At 42.6% G+C, this 21359-nt stretch overlaps 1 protein-coding gene across 15 annotated transcripts in view; it reads right to left on the reverse strand.

Moving 5' to 3' along the window:
• TAOK3 (TAO kinase 3) overlaps positions 1 to 21359 on the reverse strand; it is an 82515-nt gene that overhangs the window by 36349 nt on the left and 24807 nt on the right. For 13 of the 15 annotated variants that reach the window (XM_040577211.1, XM_040577202.1, XM_040577205.1 and 10 more), the window contains 6 exons: positions 12002 to 12100; positions 10570 to 10780; positions 5500 to 5571; positions 4385 to 4486; positions 3883 to 3928; positions 2913 to 3009 (listed from right to left, as the gene is read on the reverse strand). In XM_040577211.1, the coding sequence (XP_040433145.1) occupies positions 2913 to 3009; positions 3883 to 3928; positions 4385 to 4486; positions 5500 to 5571; positions 10570 to 10689 (437 nt within the window). In that variant the 5' untranslated portion in view covers positions 10690 to 10780; positions 12002 to 12100. Of the gene's footprint in view, positions 1 to 2912; positions 3010 to 3882; positions 3929 to 4384; positions 4487 to 5499; positions 5572 to 10569; positions 10781 to 12001; positions 12101 to 14739; positions 14759 to 16087; positions 16107 to 21359 lie in introns of those variants that run through there. The other 2 variants (XM_040577208.1, XM_040577209.1) reach the window with 2 other exon arrangements.

Below are 21359 nucleotides of genomic sequence, written 5' to 3' on the forward strand. Positions count from 1 at the left end.
TTCTTGCACACATCAGATTAAAAAAGGAGAATTGCTTTTAGAAATTCAGGTCTCCTTATACATTGCAGCTGAAAAATCACAACATAATGAAGTTCCTCGAAACCCTAAGACAGCACCTCAATAACAAAGGGAAAGCTGTACACTAGGCGTGCCAGGTTTGCCTTTACACAGCAGCAGCTTAGCTATTTAATTTCACAAAAGCAGACCCTCAATATATATTGAATACACATAAGTGATCCATCAGCCAGGCTGGGTATACCATACAGTCTGGAATATCTCTTTGCTGCCTTCTCAAATAAAAAAAAAAATCTATAAATAAAAAACACATCAAGAAAAAAAGCTTTTCGTAACTGGTGTTCAGCTGTAGGTCCTTAAACATCAAAACCACTTATCAGTAGTAGCAGACGTCCAACACAGACAAGCTGGACTTGATGATCATCGAGGTCTTTTCTAACCTAAATGATTCTGTGATTCCAAGTTACTGGGTATTGCCAAACACGCACATACTGTGACCTTGTGAAAAAGCAAGCTAATTAGATAAACGGGAGGGGCAACAAAGCCACCTTGTATTTGCTGCATACGCTGAATTATCATACAACAGCTGAAGCATAACAACTTGTGCACCAAGCACAAAGTGAGTATCACTGCAGGCCCAGAGGAACAGGCCAGCTGAAAGACCGCTGAAGCTCAGCATGATGCTTTTATCTCCAAAGGGCAGCACACAGGACAGGCAATGCTGGGATAACAAGAGCTGCAGCAACGGGCACAGACCTACAATGCTTCAGTAGCAGAGCTGGACTCTCAGAACCTCTGCTTCCCCACTCCTGGGACAACACTGCTTCAAACCCAACATTACAGCATTTTTGGTGCACACGTGCTACTCAGATAAGCCTTCATGTTTTGGGTCTATGCATCTGTCACTTCTGCATGAGGACAAGTACCAAACGATGCCTTGTGTGCACAAGAACAAACCCTCAGAAGTACTTCACAGACAGCAAAAGTCCTGTCCTCTCTGCTTTGTCTCCACTGCTACCCTCACGGCCAGCAGGCACATCAGGCATCAGCATAGGTATCTGCGCTAACTTCAGTTCACCTCGTGTCTGCAGTCTAATGGGATAATCTCACCCTTTGCCATCCCACACAGTGCCACTGGGACTAAGTGGTAAGGGGGAGGCCCAGGGAGCTCAGGATGAGACCAGGGCCTTGCTTTTTCCCGCATCTCCACAAGGTGTCCCCCCATTCCAGGTCACACTCGTTTTGCCTTCCTGGCTTTTGGGCAGGGAAACCAAAGTTGTCCCAGCTGCCAGCTTTGGTCCCTCCTCACCGTCATTGCTCCACCTGCCCCAGTGCTCCTGTCACTTGCCACAGCAGGGGATTTTACTCCAGGGATTTTACACACAGCTCCCCTGCGGCCGGGCGCATCGGCTCTCCTCCCTGCTAGACAACGTAGCTAGCAAAAGGCAATCTTTCAGCTCTCCTGTATAAGAAACAGCATCTATCAGAAAAGTCGAATTCTCCTGATGGTTCCGAGAGAGGCCTTGCCTTCTGCTCTCAGGAATTAAAAGGCAAAATATTCCTTGGTAGAAAACCAGTCAGATAGGAAAGACCTGCATGGTATTTATCTTAACATTCCTCGTGGTTGCCCAGCACACTGCAAGAGTGAAACTTTTCCCAGTTTCAAAGAGAAATAGCCAGCTCTGTTCGTGATATGCAGTAAGCACATTAATGGGCAGTTCACACGGAGTAGCTGGGATTCAGCACGTGAAATTGCTGACTGTACAGCACACTAGTTGTGTCGTGTTAAGGAGTCCTTGTGACTACCAAGAAGAAACTAATTCTCAGTAGAGCCCACAGAGGCAGTCATTTACTATAAACAAAAATTTAATGCACTCTGAACATGTGTAAAGTTAGTTCAGAATAGGTATTGTTATGCACAAATAAGTGCATATATGTAAAGGGTTGACCAGAAATCATTTTAATTTCATAAGTTGACATTCTAACTTAATATTTTCCTTAAGCCTAATAAAATAACCTTGCGCAGATACACCCCAAATAGTTATTCTATTCTAACAAATGACAAATAATTAAATTCCTTATTGTCTGAGCCTCAAGTATACAATTTTTCTGCCCATAGCTTGCCAGTTGACTATAGAAAGGCTTTAAACCCCATGAATTAATCCCAAGCTGCTTCATCCTGATGACTGTTCGCTCACATTATCCGAATCTATTTCTCACCCTTTTCACAGCAACTCCCTGACATAGAGTACCAGCAGTTCCCAAAATATGACAATAACACAAAATGAGAACATGCAACATTGTTGACAAATAAGTGAAAAAAAAATCAGAACTCCTAGAAAGGAATACATTACAAAAGATAGATCCAGGAGCTGGCGCCCATGAGCAGCCTGTTATAACATCCTCCTCTGTGTGCTCTTATTTCTCTTAAGGTAGTTTTAGCCTTGAGTCGTGCTTTCACCAGCTGATTTCTGGATGCATAAATTTGATCTGATTTTACTTACTCACATGTGAAAAAAATAAAATGTCTTAAAAATAGTCTATGTCTATCACGCTGCTTTACTAGACAAATTTAGGGTGTGTATTTTCCTGTCCATGCTTTCTGCCAACGTTCAGGTGTACTCTGTTACCAGGGTCTGCAGAGAACAGTTGCTAACATAGAAGAGAATTCGGCTCTGGAATATAGCTGCATTGAAGTATTTCAGCAGGAACGTGTTTCTTAACAGCCAATGGCTTTTATTTATAAATCTACTCTGGCATGGGTGTACTGACAAGTCCATTAGAGGGAACTTTGGCAGGAGAACCTTTACCAAAGTTGCTTAACACAGTGAAGTGATTTTCAGACTCCAGCCAGGGGAAGATGGAAGGACATACAGCCGCCTGGAGCTCTGCCTTACCTATGAATCTTACAGTGAGAGTGCAGGTAGGCCAGCCCCTGCAAGGCACCATGGGTGATGGCAGCAATCTCCACTTCCTGAAGTGGTTTCTTGTGAACTAAGGGAAAAAAATCAAGAAAAAACGTCAGAAAAGTGCAATCTTTTCCTGAGAATGTTTCTAAACAGGAGGAACCTCTCCAGTTTTGCAAGCCATGAGGTGAGCACCATCTTCATCATACTGATTTTCTGTAGCAGCTTTGAGTCTGCACACAGCCTTTGTGTATATTTCACACGTTAAGCATGTTTTTTTGCTGTTCTGCTAGGGCCAACAGTACAGCTTGCCAAATGTATGTGAAATACAACTTCAGTCCTTAACAAGGAAAACTTCCCACTTTTTTCCCCATAGCAAAACCACAGGAAAATGGGGAATACTAAGTACAAAGTGATGCCCCAAAGCACCTTCCCTAGATCCCTGGATCTGACCAGCATGCACCTGTCTGAGTTTCTTAGATCAAAAATATACAGCCCGCAAGGAGTAATAGTTTTTGCAAATTATAGCTTAGATTCCCCATTCCTCTGTAGGTGCTGCAGCTTTAGTTTTCAGGTGATATTAGACTCTTGTTTTATAAAGCTATCTGTGACTATTCCTATGAACTGCAAGGCAGGGACAAAGGTGATCTCTACAGGTTTTTATTATGGATACTCAGATAACAGGCAGCCTGCTTCTATCAAAGCAGAAACCACAGGAATGTGTTGTAAAAGGTACCCTCCTTTTACAACAGACATGCCAACTGTATGTAGCACTGGCTTTCTGGGAAAATCTCAGCTTACCCTTAGCATCACGAACACTGGGATTCTAGCTACAGAATGAAGTAGTGTAGACAGACTGCCTCTACCATCTGTAAAATACCAGTTTGTGAGAAAACAGCCTCCCACTGTACTCAGAAGGGACACTAGAAGAGAAGAAAATCAAAGACTATATAGAACTCACCTTCTAGCAAATCAGAAGCTGATCCTAAACAGTACTCCATAACCAACTGCAAGAAAAAAGCATGCTTTTAAATAATGTGATACATGCTCCTCCATAAACAGTTACTACTTGGATGGCTGAGAAACAGCAGAAGTAAAACCTGAAGTTTTAAGAAATGCAATCAGCAATCAACAAAATAAAATGCTCCAAGAAAATTCCAGCAATGACATCCTAATTTGTTGCAAAGAATGTTCAGGCACTGGAAAGCTGTGAGGAGATTCTCTAGAGGATGTTCCATAATTATTGTTTAACTTGCTTGAATACAGAGGCCTGCCACAGAGAGGTGGGGATCTGTTCCAGTATCTTAAATATCCATTTCTTTTAAATTACCTGGAATTTTTTTTTTTTTAAGAAGAAAGGGACTACAGGAAGCATGGGATGAATACTGCTGCATGTACTGGATGCCTGGTTGCCATACCACAAGTTTTCTGCACACAAAGACCCCCAATACCATGCCACTCACCCATGCAGTATGCTCTTTCAGGTAACAGCCCTTATACTCTATGGTGTTGGGGTGCTTCAGCTGTTGTAGAAACTTGACTTCTTTAATGATATCCTGCCATTTCTAATAAAAACAAAGCAAAAAGACATGAGTACATTTCCCCGCTTCACCCCCTACACACACTCATACACCACACACTGTAGTGCAGTCTGAAAAGCAGCCATAATGCAATTTTACTACGTGAAGATGACAAGAGCTGTAGTTGCAAAAGCACAGCTGTACTGAAGTTGTGGGGGTCCCTGTTGCAGTAAGATCACTCTAAGACACATTTAGCTTGAGGACAGCAAAAAATGTATTTTCTCGTTTTATCTGCAATACATTTTACTTAGAGCATTGCTACTGCTAAGCACAACGAATTGGCCTGTGGTCTGAAACTCAGTAACAAACCCACCTGCCCCCAAACAGACAACAGCTACAGCACGTGGTACAGAGAGAGGAGCTGTTTGCTTCCTTCTTTAAGGCAGCACAAGGCCACTGACGTTTGCAAGACCTCCGGAACATTTATAGACAGCACATGCAGGAGACCAACAGGTAAGTAAGGAAAAATGAATTACGAACATCCCCTTTGGCCTGAAAAACCACGTTCTCTACTGCATGTCAACCTGATATGCTTGGGTTGTCTGTTTGGATCAAGACACCACAACAGGAACAAATAAGAGCAATTAACAAGCAACCATTGAAGTGAGACTGATACTCTGAATGTGATGTCTATGCCATTCTATTCTGTAGATCCTGAGAAGTGTTTCAGGTCAGCTATACATTTCACTTGACACCTCAAAGAGTTGCGGTTTATGGTTTCAGTAGCCCAGGTGCTCTTAATGCCCTTATTACAGAATGCTTGTAGGTTGGTTATTTCTGAATTCCCATTCACTTCCTTAAACTGAACTATTTGTCAAAATTTGCATAAACACATTTTTCCTCTATAAATCTCCATACTTCCTATGGAACTGAGCAACAGCTACAGCATTAGAAAGCTGCTCTGCTGGCGTCAAATGAAATACTCAGCTAATTCCCCTGACCAGATTTACATTATAGTTGTACCAGCTTTTGCATCAGAATTGGCTTCACCACCTTACCTCGTTCGTTTGCTTCCCACTGTAGGACATTTTCTTGACTGCCACCACCTCATTAGTGTGGGAATTTGTAGCCTGGAGGAGGAAAAAAATAAATTAGAAAAAAAAATCATTTTTAAATCCTCCCCGTGGAGTGAGCCATGCCTTTAGCAAACACAGACTTTCTTCTCCTATATCACATCCTGGAAAGCTCCTACACTTCAGAGACACCTGCCTTGTGATAAAATTTATGAGACAGCTATTTTAGCACTCTTTTCTGGCATTATTTATCTATCCACAATCACTGTCCCTGCCTCAGCCCTTACTACACTTGCTACCTCTCTACTAATACACAGAACAAGGTTCAGCATCTCACACACTGAGAATGTGCAAAATAGTTTCACGGGAATTGCTGTTAAAGCAGCATTCGATTAGTTTGCTCCTCTAATCAGCACTTTCTCTGATTCACTGTTTTTGGTCCAGTTATTTCCAATATTAAGGCAAACGCTGTATTGTGATTTTAATCACATCATTTTAGGACTATGTCTGTGTGCTTTACATGCATTGCTCTAGGGAAAAAAAAAACACACCTACTTTTGGTTCTGAAAATCAGTCAAAAAAGATAATGGGTCCAGGCTGCTTTTGTCCAGTTTCATTCAATACTGGGCTTTTTTTCAAACCTTTGTTCTTCAAAAGACTGATTTATCTAGTTTTACACCATTAAAGCAGAGAGGGTGTGACTTTCCTACAGTTCAAAACACGTTGATGAGGCACAGACCTCCTCCCAGATATTACCATTAGAGTTGTTAGAAAGCAAGTTATTTTGGTTTTCTTGTGCTATTACAAAAAGATCAAGTTTTCAGGAATGAATTTGTAGTAACAAAGGGAATGTCATTCACTTCACTTATGAAACTGGGTCACCTAATGTAGGCGATCTGCACACAGTTGTTCTCTTTGCTGCTGGTGGTTGAGCAGATGTCAAATCATGGAGCCATGCTATTCATAGAAATGCAAACCACCTTATCTGAAAAACCACCGTGGAATCAAGCTTAAAAGCAGACCAGAAAAAAAAAACCAGGACATTTACATTTTCAACAAAATTTGCCAGGCCCCAGACTTCACCTATTTTAATGCAAAAAATGCAGTTCTTCAAACAGATCTTCAAAAGCAGATCTTCAGAGAGCTGACATCTAACTCATGCTTCTCAAACAGACTGACGGACTTGCTTTCTGCCCAGAGTATAAGCAGGAAAAAATACAAAGCCGCTGTATTTGCTTGCAATCTGCTCATTTGATTCCTGCATGGAAAGCGTTGTTATCCCAAGAAGCTTTCTCCTCGGGCAAGTGGTCACGGTAGTAACATCGCATACAAGTTTTCCAGTTCTGTCCACACCAAGTCTTCTTTTCTATCTTTAAAATGGAAGCCCCCATTCTTTATTTTTGCTTTCTTCATTAAATAGCTTAGCTTCGAGTTGAAAGCCAATCCTTGCAAACAGTAAGTCAGGCTAGTAGACGATGCTCGGTATTTGGGGGGAACAGAACATAAATAACAAGTGTCCTTGAACTGCAGGTAATCGTTATTGTCGCAACCTCATATCAACGCAGTACTAGGGAGGCTCAGGAAAACACTCAACAGAATTGGATGTGTGGCATCTGATTGTAAATTTAAAATGTCTTGTCAAAGGAAGAAATGAGACATTGGAAGATTCTGTCTTACAGATTAGCTACTCGTTTAAGATGTTATTATCAGAGCCATCAGATCCCAGTTGTACAATGAGCATTATTCAGTCAGCAAAATCTTGATTTTTTGGAACCCATATGACACAGGGATGATGATCAGAGGCCATGAGCTCAGTTTTAGAAAGAGCTCTGCTTGCCTGGAGTGGCACTGCCCTCATTTCTGCATGTTAAGGATGGAACATCTTAAGGTTTTAATCCTAAGAGTTGTTGAAATCCCAGCACCTCTAACCACTTACAATTTTGAGGACAAAAACCTAGTGTCAGTTAAAAGCTTAGAATACAATCAAAGCTAAGTGTGGTAAATCCTCATTTCCACTGCTCACAAGGATGAGTACTATACTCCCAAGTAATGCATTAATCAAAGACGTTTCACGATGCTCACAGTGACTTCAAAGAGAAATGATGTTGGGTGAACCACGAGAGCACAGGAATTACTAAAGGGAGCTGACACACTTAGACTCTACTCTTCCCAGCACACACGCTTCATCAAATGAGTTAGAGAAAACATAAAACAAGTAACTTCTGGCAAAGGCAAAACCCTTCCTAAGCACTCATTGTCCTGCTTCAGCACATAAAAGATCTCAAGAGTATTTTACTCAAATAGATGAGTTCATGCTGGTGTTCTAAACAAATTTCCAAATACTTGTGTCTGCCACTAACTCCAAATATCTTCACATAGCATACACTCTCTTGTGTCAGCCACAACTTTGTGCTGCAGGGTACAACTGCCCCATTAAGCTGTCGCCATGTTCTCTCCGTTGTGGACCAAGTTGCTGCTGTAAGCAGCATTTCTTTCTAGCAAGAAAAGAAGTTTTAAGTTAACTTGCCAAGCACTGGTAATAATATATTGGGCAATCAAAATCACCAGCTCTGAAAGTTACAACTCCAAATCCTTTATTAAGTTTCTTCAATTGCCATTTTCTGAATGGCAAAACACATGAGCCTGAGACTACAAATACATTCGAGCATCACTCCCTTCTTTTTTTGATTAGGCCTGACATGAATATTCCTCTTCTCCTTTTTTTTTTAATAGGAAAAAGGTTTCTTGCCACCTTTTTAAAATACACACCCACAGAACTTCAGTAGGCTTGAGGATGCCAAATACCCCAACAAGTCCATGCTATTAAGTATGTAGTTCTGTTAGGGAAGCAGCACTGAACTGCATAAAAACCAAACGCAATCTTTAGAAATATTATGACCAGTCAGGGAGGAACCTGACCCTTGGAGTATTTTAGGACTTTTCCCCCTTCTTTAGATGATTTAGGAAGCCCTGTTCCTTCACAAGGTGTTTGACCTATTCTCCCCTTCTGATACCAAGGACATCAGGACCCCTGGAAACATCGCCATGATGATGTGAGATCTTATTTGATGTGAGATGTTATTCCCAGCCCTTCATTCCAAGGTGAAGCAAGATGTTAGACAGGCTGCAAGGAGCTTTTAAAAAGGAGAAGAACAAAAAGATGCACAGCACCCCTGCATGGTAGGGAAAATCTCCAGGATGAGCCACGCAAAGCAGGGTACAAGCAGAGGCCTTCCTCAGGCGAACGGACAGACATCTATCTGCCTGAAACTGCACACAGGTGAGTTCCTGCTCGTGACTTATGTACACAGCAGGACAGCGCACAGACCCCAAGGAATGATTTTCTGTATGCTCAATGCTTCGTGCAACAGGGAAGAAAGCCTAAGTCTCAAAGAGCGGCCAAGAAGAGCAGATATATCATGGAAAAGAGGTGATGCATCTGCCTACGTTCACCATGTTACTATAGTACGTCTACTACATGTGTGCCTTCCATTGCTGTCAAGCTTGGAGGATGGAGCTGCTGCTAGGTCACTGTAAGAAGCTGCAGGCTGGCTATGCTCTCCAAAGCACAGACCAGGCAAAGCATACAGGGAAAAGGAGGAAGAAAAGCTCTGGGGAATCACAAAAATCTTCCGCCTAACCATAGTGACATCTCTGGTGTAAGCCTGCTTAGTAGCTCTCTAACACTCCTCATCCTCTTTCCCTGGAAGCACGAGGGCTTTCTGACCACCAGAGCTGAATGATGAAGGCAGCACCTTTACCACTTCATCTCTGCCCTAAAGCATGTCACGTATCCTTGTCCTCGTCTGTGAGATACACTGAGCAGGACCTCCCTACTCCCATCTAAAAAATTCTTGCTCTTCTTATGGAGAGGATCAACATGTATTGTAAGTTTTACAAACTCATCGTCTTACACATTTACTATTATACTTCCACCTACCTGTCACTTAACCCAACATCTAAAAGTGTCTGTCCCACTGCTGATGATCCCCATGGCAGAAAACCTCTTCGGTTCCACCAACAGCTCCACTGCTGCACAGAACTACGAACAGCGGATTGGAGTGCTTGCAGATCACTCATGCTAGCTACTGTCAGCATTGCAGGTGTAAGAGAGCTTATCTAAATACTTTAATGTCTGATATTCAAAAATCTCAGTTACTGTGTGCTTGATCTTCTGGAGTGGCAAGACATACTACCACATAACGTAAATTTATCTTGGAATGATTTTTTGATACTGAATACTATTTTAGCTTCACTGATAGTGACTACATTATAATTATTTCCAAATCCAGTATTTTCAGTTTGGCTTTGTTTGATCCTAACTGTATTCTTCTCATTTTCCAGATTAAATTCTCTTGACTATCAGTTAACGCTACCTCCCTTCCCTCTTGAATTCCCATCCCCCCTAAGACTTTCCCTTTGCTTTTGCCATGAAAGCATTTGCTATTGGAGATAGTATGTTATGTGATAAATGAGAGTAAAATGAAGATGACAAAGCAAAATGATATTTCAAAGGTATCTCTAACTCCTAAATTATCAGAACAGTATAGAAATCATTCAAAAGCCTGAAAGCAATTTGATGCGACTTCCACAGTATCTTTATTCAAACCGCCACAAAGCCAATTCATTAACAAAAATAGCTTTTAACTCCAAAAGCATGTTGAATCATTAATTCACTAGATCTATTAATTTGCAATAATTTACAAGCTTATGAGCACCAAGTAGATTATCTTGAAATTCCAGTTTGGCAAATTAATTTCCAACTGCTTCAATTCAACTTTCAGCATCTAACAGCACCAGATACCATATACTTAACCTGTGTGATTGGGTATGTTATTAAGCCTATAATCGACTGCTTTTCTAAATACAGCTGGAACAGCAAAGAGCTCAGGAGTGCTCTGGAGACACTTATTTCCAAGATGTGCTATGCTAAAGCTAACAAACACAAAACACTACGAGCTGAAAGGATGCCCTCTTTTACAAATGCCGAGAATCTACAAAATACCAGACAAATAGGTTTCATTTCCCAAAAAGAAGGTAAAGAACTGTACTTACAAAGTAAACTGCTCCGAAACTTCCATGTCCGATTTCATGTAAACCCACAAATATTTCTTCAGGATCATCTTTGTAGAACAGGTCAGCTATTTCTGGGTCCTTTGGCACCCCTTTGCGCATGTTGACCAGTATTATGAACTAGCTCGCGCTTTCAATTCCCAATCAATTTCTTCCTTCATCGACAAAGTAGTTTGTAGACAGCATTCAGCACCTGGTGAGAAAGTTCATCTTTTATCTGCTTCCCTTACACGTTTCTGTCCTCACTTCTCTGACAGCAAAATAAGAGGAAACACTTTCAGGAGCAATAGACTTCACTATTATTTCCTTCAGCAAATTCTTTTTAATTATTAGTCCAATTTAGATATAGAGATTAAAATGCATTCAGAGTACAAGAGCCCTCTATCTCACACAGGAAGCAAGTGCTGCAGCTACGCTAAGGTCCACTTGAAGACAAAAGTCCTGTTGCTACGCAAAACATCCTGTGATACGAGTTTGTTATTCTCCATGCTGGTCTCCGAATGTGTCACTTTTTAGTCTATTACCATTGTTCCTCCTACTTTTCCCTGCTGTTTGTTTGCTTTGTTTCTCTACTCCCACTTGCCAGCTGGTGCTAATAGAAAAGTTCTCTTCCATGCCACAGAAACACTTCACAATCATATGAGTGCAGGGTTTGTTGTTTTTATTTTATTTTCTAGTGCTCTAGGAAAGCTAGGGCTATTGGGTTTTGATAACTCCCATCACAAAACTGCTTTTGAAAAAACCTAGAGTCCATCAGGTAAGGCAGGTATTTGCTTTCTTACCATCTTTCTGTAGAACAAGCAGATAGCATGGAACGGAGGTGCACTTCAATGAAGATTTTAAATATCCATCCCAAACCTTTTATTTAAACAAAACACTACAAAGTTTTGCGTTTCTCATCTAAACATCCTGAAAAGTTTGCATTGGTTCACAGACGCTGGCGTACAAAGGAATGACGGATGTCTCTACCCACATGCTTTTAAATTCTGAAGCCCAGCAGATTATCTGCAGATGAGTCAACTGGAGCAGCTTCTGACAAGTCTGGAGCAAGCCTCAAAACTCTAATTCCACATATGTAGCTCAGCACCTAGTTTATTGATACCACATCTCTAAGCCTAAAACAAAAAGGCTTCTGAAAATAAACACCAAAACGTTCAGCCTACCTTATGTTATAAATCAGTGCAGCATTTGAAGAGAGACTGGCTGAAATATAGCAACCAGATAAAATTAAAACGCACATTAAAGGCTTCAGAAGATTTCAGACTGCAAGCAGCATCCAGATAGAACAATGATGAAAGCAGAGCATAATTTTGGTCTGAGGCTGAGACAGTCTCCTTGGCTTGGGATGACAAGTAATGGAGCAACAAGCACAATAAATTGTGGCTCATTAGGGGAGCGCTGAGGTGAAGCATACCTGGGTAACTGTGGCACAAAGCATGCTCTGTGGCTCAGATTCCTTTCAGCAGCATCGTTGTGTGCTCTTGTCTCCCCAAATTCTACGCGCTCTGATACCCTACAAAGGAAAACAAGTTTTATTATTTAGAAAAAATATTCTGATATCTTCTAGTACATGAAAATATTACACCTCAAGAAATCCACCACCTGTCAAAGGATCACTTGAAAGTGCAGTTAAAGAGGGTACTGGCTATAAATGTTAGTGATCTCTCTTTGGGTGAAGATGCTCCCTTTCTGTGTTCTATAACCATTGGGCTTGTTCCACACCATAGAACAGGACACCGGGAAAAGATGTTAACACCAAATTCTTTGACTTTTATAAAGGCTCTTAAGCTTGTTCAGAACCTTGCTCTCACACCACGCTTTTTAGATCACCTACAAAAAGGACACAGCTCACAAAGCTAAGGCTAGTATTTAGCTCAGCTCATTGCACCTGACTTACAAAACCTCAAAAGAAGGTCCTCAACATTAATAAGTCAAACATTGTCACATTCTGCTGAGAAGAAAACGAGCAATTAAAAGACAAAAAAAGGAGGGCAAGCAGTTAGAACCATCAGTGCAAATCAGGTCACCGACCACGCACTGAGTGCAGCCACCCCTTCCTACCGGTGCCACAACACCCGTCCTCTTGGGGTGTCAAACACACCGAGGGCTTGAAATCTACCTGCCCTCATATACGTACAGCTGTATTGCCAAAATCCGAATTAACGTACATCTGAATTAATGCTAAAGAAGCTAACTCATCTTCTCATTTATTAGGGAAAAGCCATCTGCACAGAAGTCTTCCTGCTGAGGAGCTTCAGAAAGAGGATCGCCAATGTCTTAGCCAGTCTGTGATATTTTAGTTAAAACACGTATCTGAGGAACAAGCTGATGACAGAAGCCAGATGAATGAAATGAGTATTCATTCCCAGCTGACTGGCCTCACCCAAAGGTCCTGTATTTACTACATGCCTGCAGACACGGGCAAAGAATGCAGCATTTCAGGTCGGGCATTCTTCAGGCAAGTGAAAAACCCATTTGGCTTTAGAACAATAAGAACAAACGGAGGAAGAAGACATTTATCCATCTCTAGTCAAATGAACTATGCAAAACACAAAATCAGTGCAGCTCTAATATTCAAGGATAAATTGGTATTTAAAATGGGAAATTAAATGTCAATATTTAAAGTTAAGCTCTAAGTAACAATGTCATTCTCTATTCAGGACTGACATACGTATCGATGCTGTACGATACGCAAGCGTTCTCAGCAGGACTATTGTTTTCCAGTAATGATATCAGAAAAGCCTGGGATGGGAAGCATATCGAGAGCAACCCAAGCTCTGTTGACGTGCATGGATCATCGGCGCTCCATGCTGTCCTACAGCCCCTGCAGTGCCTCTTGGAGCAGGAGCTTGGAGCCCTTTGCACGGCTGCTTGGCGGCGCTGGATGTGCTGTCTCATGCCCCAATTGCCTACGTCAGGAAAGATACAAACCACATGGCTTCATGGTAAGCTAGCAAAGTCAAATTTTTAATATTAAAACTCCCTTCTAGAAACAGAAAGATTAAAATAAAGATAGTTTGAACTGGCTGGCTCAATTCTTCAGAGCGCTATGGCAGTTGAATGCCATCAGCAGAAATTACTCAAGTTCAAGGTATCATCAACTGAAGCAGGCCGTTTCAGTTACTGATGTACTTAATTAATCAAGAAACAACTTCTAGCGTAAGCCTGGTATCTGCTCTTCATCCTTCAAAAAGTGCACCAGAATCTGCATTTGAGACTGCATGTTCCAAAGCCCTCAACTGAAAATAGCATTAATCATATGGGCAATGACTTATGGATGTGACAAGTGACTCAAGATTTTCAGAGTGTGTGAGAACAGCATTTGGTTCAGATAAGGCCATTTGGAGATGCCTCGAACTGCCTACCTAGAAATTAAAGCTCTCAATCAACAGTTACGGGTGAGAATCTCAGCCTTGGAGGACAAACTGCTCACGCTCCATTTCTGAAATACTCTAAGCAGCTAGAAAGAGATGAATTCTTTAGAGTAAATTTAGCATAAGGAATCATACTAAGAAAAATAAGTGAAAGATCCTCTATGAAAAAACTCTGTAAAGAAAGTTATTGAACACATTACAATTGCTCTGCTGATGGCACCCGGGTTAAATTTTTCATTGAGGATCAGAAGAAAAAAATCAGGAAACATCCTACAGCAGCATAATTTGTCATTGTGCAATGCTTCTGCGACATCGAGGCATTCAGCTTTAGAATACCAGTTTAATTAAATCTAGACAAAGTCAATCATAGAAATAATCACACCATTCAGTTGGTGTGGACGTTTTACAGAGTACCACAGAGGCCCCAAACCTGAGCAACTTGCAGTGCCCAGTTAAATCAGAAGAGAAGAAAGGGAAATATTATCAAGATGCGGGAGTTTAAGAATTTAAATAGTCTCCAAGAAGAATATTTTTTAATTATCTAGCAATACAGGCTAACTTACAATGGTTTTTCAGCACCCTTTTATACACACCAATGATGTGATTGCTCAAGATTGCCTGTAAATAGCTGGTGTGCTTACAGGAAAGCTCTGCTCGAGTAAAGCAAAGCTTCCAGATGCACGTGCTGTGAGCATCTTCAGGAGCTAGGCATCTGCTTTGCGATGGCTCCCAGGGAGAAAACTAGTCTTTGTGTTCATTAAAGTAGCCAATGTAATACCTAAGGTAAAGTATTTGATACCAAGTGTGTCTCCTTCAGAATTTCCTGGTGGGGTAACAGGGAGATGACACGCAGGCAGGGTAACAGAGGGAAGATTAGCTGTAGCAACAGGAAATTTACAAATTAGGTTTTATTGTAGTTGTTTCGTATCTGAAAGCTGTTCTAAAAGGCAAACTGATTTTTAAAGGTCTATAACCTAGGGCAAGGTGCCACGAAGCAGCAGCAGCTCATCCCACAGACATCTCTGCCCAGACCCTGCATGTACTGTGCTGCTACAACGCTTTTTTTTTTCTCCAATGGTTTAAAAAAGCAAGGTGTCCCCAAGCACAAGCCACCCTCCCACTTAACCAGCAGGCAGCACCGCTTCTGATTTTCACGTACATTTGCACCGAGATTCTCCTGCTACCAGTTATGACCTCCAAGGGCTCCATTAGTAACAGAACAGTTCTTGACCTGAAGATAAGTAGAGCAACAAAATACAAACAGAAGTGTTTTTAAGAAGACCTAAACTGCCCTTATTTCCAGCTGTGCTGTATGTAAAGCTACAGCCACGTACAAGATCTCACCTTACCTGCATGCCAGAGTCTGTAACTGCTGCCACGCTCTTGAAGACATTTCTTTATGAAATTATTCATTTACTAAGCAACTTGTAACACGCCCAGCATCCTTAGCTCCCCAGTACATTTAATATTTGCAGCATGGCTTCCAGGCCCCCCAAGAATCTCAATTTCAATACTTCAAAAACTCCAGTCTGTATTCAGGCGCAAGCGTACGGCTCATAAAGCACAGCCTGAATCGTGAAAGCGACTCATGCTGTGTGACACGTGTGTACAGAAACACATAAAATTAGGTTTAGTTCCCAACGCCACCAAGGTACTTCCCAAAACAAGGATGAAGTTTTCCACTGCAGGCAGAAAAACAACCTGCAGGAAGCAGGCTGGAGCGGCAGCAGGAAAAGCAGTGCGACACGGCTCGCCCATCCATTTTTAGGTGAGTATTTTGGGGGGATAATTTTACACTACAATACTTGTTCCAAGAACGATAAACACACACAGCCCCCTTCCTTCAGTTCAGTCTCTCCCAAAATCTGGAAGACCGCATTAAAGAAATTCTCAAGTGCAAGGACAGCTGGTAAAACCTGTCCTAAATCAGAAATCTGGCCCAAAGCAGGCACACGCTCCAGTTCCACTGCAGTGCTCGCACACACGCACAAGAACACAAACAGAAAAACTTTTTTTCTGTTTGTGTTTAAAGCGTGAGCCATTTTTTCCTTTATTTTCTACTTAAGCCTTATGCCTAAATGCCTCATTTGGTGCTTTAGCAACGAGTTACGCCGACTTTCCCTCACCAATTCCCTGCCCATGGGGATGAGGAGCCTTCACTTTGCAGCAGCAGGTACTCCAACTCCTAACATATCCAGGTCCTGAGGCTTTAATTACGCTAAGAGTCCCAGCTGTCATAATAGCTGTACAAGGAGGAAAAAAAAAGGTTTTCTGATTCAGCTTAGAGAAAGTGAGTCAATCACATTGCATGTGCTGGCCTAGCCGTGTTACTTTTTTTTACTCTAGCAAAGAATTAAGTTATTTCAAGTCCAGCCTGATCATTTTGAGAAGAAAAGAAACCTCTTGAAGCCCTATTTTAAGCTTTTCAATGTCATTTCTTTGATAGCTAAGAATACTTCACTTGTACAACTAATACTACGCAACTGAAAGCAACACGTGTTCGTCTTAGCATATTAGCGCTTATTTTAATGCGTAAAACACTACGACACATATCTGGTATGCAAGCTGGTTATTTAAAGTTTTCTGACAGTGTACACAACAAGCAGCTGTACTACAGCCTTTGTTTGCTGAAATTCATCACTGATTCCAAGCTATGTGGAGAAGATTTTACTGTGGTGAGGAGCAGCCAACCCTCTCGTGCGTCCAGTCGCAAAATTTCTAAGGAGCAAAGTGATCAAATTTGTATGTAATGAAGATGGAAAACACGCAGGGACCTTGAGCAACCAGAATGGAAGGTTGTGAGCATTTGGAAGTGTCCTGCAGCTCCCCAGGGGTACGAGGACAGCACTAGGCCACGGCCTGCTGGGAGGAGCCTGCCCCTCGAACTGCTCAGCCTTTGCAGGAAGCAACTGCCCAAAATGTTCGAGTCTGTTACACATCCCATTTCTATCCACGTTTACATGGTGTTTGGAAGAAACCCCAGCTCTCCTAGAAAGAAATCGAAGGGTTTTTCTGTGCCAAGCCTTCAGCTCGGCCATCCACCTCCAGCACCAGCCTGGCAAGCACAGACGTGGGTTCAGGGCTCCCCGCTGCTTACGTGTGCGTTGGATCACTCCGAGTCAGCTTGTGCTAGTAAAGATTACTCATGCTAATAAAACAAATGAATCAGTACTTTACTGACAAAGGTGAGCACTGTGCACAGTAGCCCTGGGATATGAAATTAAACTAATAACTTTCTTGTTGTAGATATGTACCTTTAGTGAAGTTTTATTTTCCCCCGGTTAAGGGCAGCATTTTTAAAGGACACCTTGTTCCATTTGTAGTATCTTTATTAGTAGTATTTACATACTAAGAACAAGACAACTGTCCCTGTTATTTAAAGTAAATCAATAAAAAGAGAAAAGCAGTGGGTTTACAGTCAAGGAACAATTAGCTTTCGCAGCAGGGAAAGCTCCGACAAGTCCGCCGTCGAGCAGCCACCAGCTTTTACGAGGAAGCTGCACCAATTGTGGTCACTATCCTCAAAAGAAAAGTAATTTCCTTTTTATGAATACCCTATGGAAAAGCACAATATACATGCTAAAAGTTACATCGATCTTCTAATTTTCCTCAGAGTAACAACATTGCTCTGAACAGGGTGGCGGAGGTAAAGGCAACACCTTCTGCCTTTGAACGGCGTGTTTGGAAAAGTGTCACCTTTTTTCTCTGCACCTGGTCCAAAGCTCACAACTCGATGAACATTTCCATAAAGACCAGCACTATTAAGTCCTCCTGCAATTTGCTTCATGAAACCCTATCAAATTTTAAGTCCCGTGGAATAACATGCTCAGTTTTAGTTTTGCTTTTTGCATGTTCATCCAATGGTTGCATCAAAAAGCAGGAACAGGAGGCGGCAGCACGTATCTCATGCTTCTGATGCTCTCCTTTAGGTCACACCAAACCAGGCCTTAACCTCACACCTAGCTGTGAGCACTGCACGGCCCTTCCGAACCCAGTTCAGGAAGGGGTAGGTAATCTTTCTCTATAATAACCCCTTTGTAGTACCCATGTATTCTACAAAAGTAGGTAAAGAAATCTAACCACCAAGATGGTCTTTCCCATAAAACGTCCCTAGATACCATTTTGTGCCGATGGAGCCTTCTCCCCTCTATTAGACACATAATAGAGAACACTTTAAGGACTTGATACAGCCATATTGCTCTGATCACACATGAAGCAGAAACATTTACAACGCGACCTGCCACATGCACGGTACGGGAACAGCACAAGCAGAAGGAAACGTGGCATCAGGTAGGGCTCAAGCTCAACACTGAGGTGCTTCTTTTTAAACAGGTTTTCCAACGCAGCCTGGAAGCAGCACTGTTTTGTGGGTGTGCATAGCAAACCGATTTTTGGAGGGGTTGGGGGGTTGTTTTTTTTTGCTTTTCCTCTTTGTTTTCCTCCTCAAAGCAAATCTGCACCAATAGAAGTTAATTCCAGGCAGCCCTTCCCCAATACCTGCACGGCTCAAAATCCAGCAATGACTTTATAAGACATCTGCTTCTGACTATCCTACTGCAGACTAGAAAAAGGCTTCGTGCTCTGAGCAAGAAAATTTCATCAGTATTTAATCACGGCACCCTTGAAATAAGGGTACATCTGAAAGGGAGGAAGGATACAGGAATGTTTTAAATCTTAGCATATGTAGGCATCATACAAATATAAATTTCATCAGGTCTTCTCATGAAAGCACCTCTAAAACTTCAGATATGGATCATGAAATTGTGGAAACTGCCTGCCTTCCCATTTTCAACAGGCTTTCTGTAGTGTTTTTATCAAGCCCTTCATCACGTTGCTTACAAGCCAGCGAACTCCAGACAATTATAAATTCATGACTATTATGCTGTGTGTTACTCAGAGGCAAAAATAAGTCATCAAATTTGTTTACCCAGGTTGGAGGAGACACCAGCACACTCAGAGTTTCCTACACCTATTAATGGAATGGCTTCCAAAGCTCTACCCATTTTGTGGTTTTGAGCTCCTTTTAGGTATTTTCAAGGAGTTGATGAGCTGACCATCACATAACCAACCCAAACAAGCCCAGAAGGTGGATAAAACCACAGCCGCAACCCCTCTCAAGCTGTGACCGCAGTGCTGTGTCCCCAAGCAGCTCGCCATCCGCACTCCCAAGTGGCTGTTAAGAGTTTGGATCACCAAAAAAACACCTTTATTTCAAAATTAGTTGTCGTGGTGTTGGCCTAGGAGGCGTGGCTCTGAGCCGTCCCTCGGAGGCCAGCCAGAAACGGGAAAGCAGCGAGGTTTACTAATTGAGGTCAACATATAATTATGCTCTACCCAAGGAGAGGCAGCGTTGTAGCAGCGGGACGTGTGTACATTTCAATAACTCAGATACTGATTTTTCTGGAAGCAAAAGGAGTCAGGCAGTAGGGTCCTTGCCACAGTAAAACCAGCCGCAGCACACGCTCACCAGGAGGCGAGCAGCCACTCCAAGGGTCGCGGTACCTCTCAGAGCGTGCAGGAACCCACCACAAACCCAGCAATGATTTTTTTCTTGTTTGATGGTGCAGAGGAAGGTAACCGTGAAGCGCTGCATTTAGAACTGTGAATCGCCCATAATCCTAAAGCTCTGTGAGTTTTTATTACGAGCTTACTATTAAAACACCAAACCTCTCCACTCCGGACCACGGGAGAGCGCTGCGTGGCACGGTGTGTGCTGTTCATCCTCCCCAGCGAGGAGGCTTGGCGAGGGAGGCTGCGGGACCCCAGCCCTGCTCTGCTGCCACCCCACCCCATCCCACCCGCAGCCCCCAGCCCATTTCCCCAGGGCTCCCAGTCCCGCTGCCCGGCACACACCAGCCCTGCAAATCCCTCCCTGCGTGCACTTCTCCTTTAACAGCTCTCCTTCCTTCCTGCCTCCCTCCCCTCCGTGCCAGCCAGAGATAACGCTTTAGGAAACAGCCTTTTTGGCTACTTCAGTTTTATCATTTTAGCTCGGTCTGCCCTCAGCGACTCCGTTCTACTCGAGCACATCCCGCTCCCTTCCTGACCTATTTACAGGCACGGCTGCAACCATTAACATATATAAGAGGCAATTTTTCCACACTTGCATCATTAAAAAAATGCCTACATCTGTTTCATCCAGGTGCTCCACATCTGCTTCACAAGTGGAATTGAACATGAAAAAGCTTATTTAGAAAAAGTCCACAAAAATTCAATTACACGTGAGAAAGCTATTATTAAAGGAAGACAAATTTAATCTAGCATCTATCAGCCAAGACAGAATCAGTCATTAATATTACATGACTTACCCACTGGCTTTCCAAGTTTATTCTTTTCTAGCACATACATTTTTTATGGCTAGTAATAAAAAGACACACACAGAAGGAAAAATATGGATGTCTAACGGCCAAAATGTCATCATTACCTAATAATTGTATAGCGGGAGGGAGCAGTTAACCTCTGAAAAAAGCGCTGGCTGGAAATCTGGAAAGAAACATATGATATTGTGCTGCCTTTGTCCAGCAGAAAGAAGCGATGCTTTGCCACAGCGGACATTGTGTGTGCTTATAAAACAAACGTTTTGGGGATACTGCATCATACCAGTGGCTATGTGGCCACAGGAGGCAGGTGAGGTTCTTCAGGAGGCATCGCCCACCTGGCTGGAGGGGGCTGCAAACCCCAAATCTCAGCAGAAAGCAGCATACCCAAGGCAGTACCCGCACCACACTGCAGAGCCAGGTCGCACAGTTGTGGACTGAGATGTGACACGTCCAGCACCAGCACCACTGCGTGGTTTTGCTGTCACCTGGAACCTGCCAGAGTGTCCACGTACTTTGCCCCTCGGAGCTTTTGAGGGCAATGCCATCCAGGCTTTACAAAACACAGAAGCTGGCTGATAAAGTGAGAAACAAAATAACCCATTCAAGGTCACCCAGAGAACAGTGACCCAGAATAAAATCTAGGTTTCCGGATCAGGAAGCAAATGGGGGGGGGGGAACTCTCTGCATAGAAATAAGAAAATGCAGCAGGTGATCTGTTCCTTTCTGCTGCTCCATCCAGCGCACAGCACCGATCACAGAAACACAGAACCACTCGGGTTGGAAAAGACCTCTAAGATCAGAGTCCAACCATTAACCTAGCGCTGCCGAATGTACCACCAAACCACGTCCCCAAGCGCCACAGCTACACGGCTTCTGAATACCTACAGGGATACCATCCAAAAAATAAGTCACTTGAGACCCCTAAGATCTGAATAAAAGCAAATAGGTATCAAATTTACAAATGTAGGTGTTCCAAGGTATTCCTTTCTGCAGTACCTCACCACTACGAGCAGGAGGGGATTTAGCCATCGCTGAGTGCCCTCAGAGCCAGACGAATGCTGCTGCACTGCCTCCTTCA

This window comes from Cygnus olor, chromosome 17 (genome assembly GCF_009769625.2).
Source record: "Cygnus olor isolate bCygOlo1 chromosome 17, bCygOlo1.pri.v2, whole genome shotgun sequence".
In the NCBI taxonomy this organism is placed as follows: Eukaryota; Metazoa; Chordata; class Aves; order Anseriformes; family Anatidae; genus Cygnus; species Cygnus olor.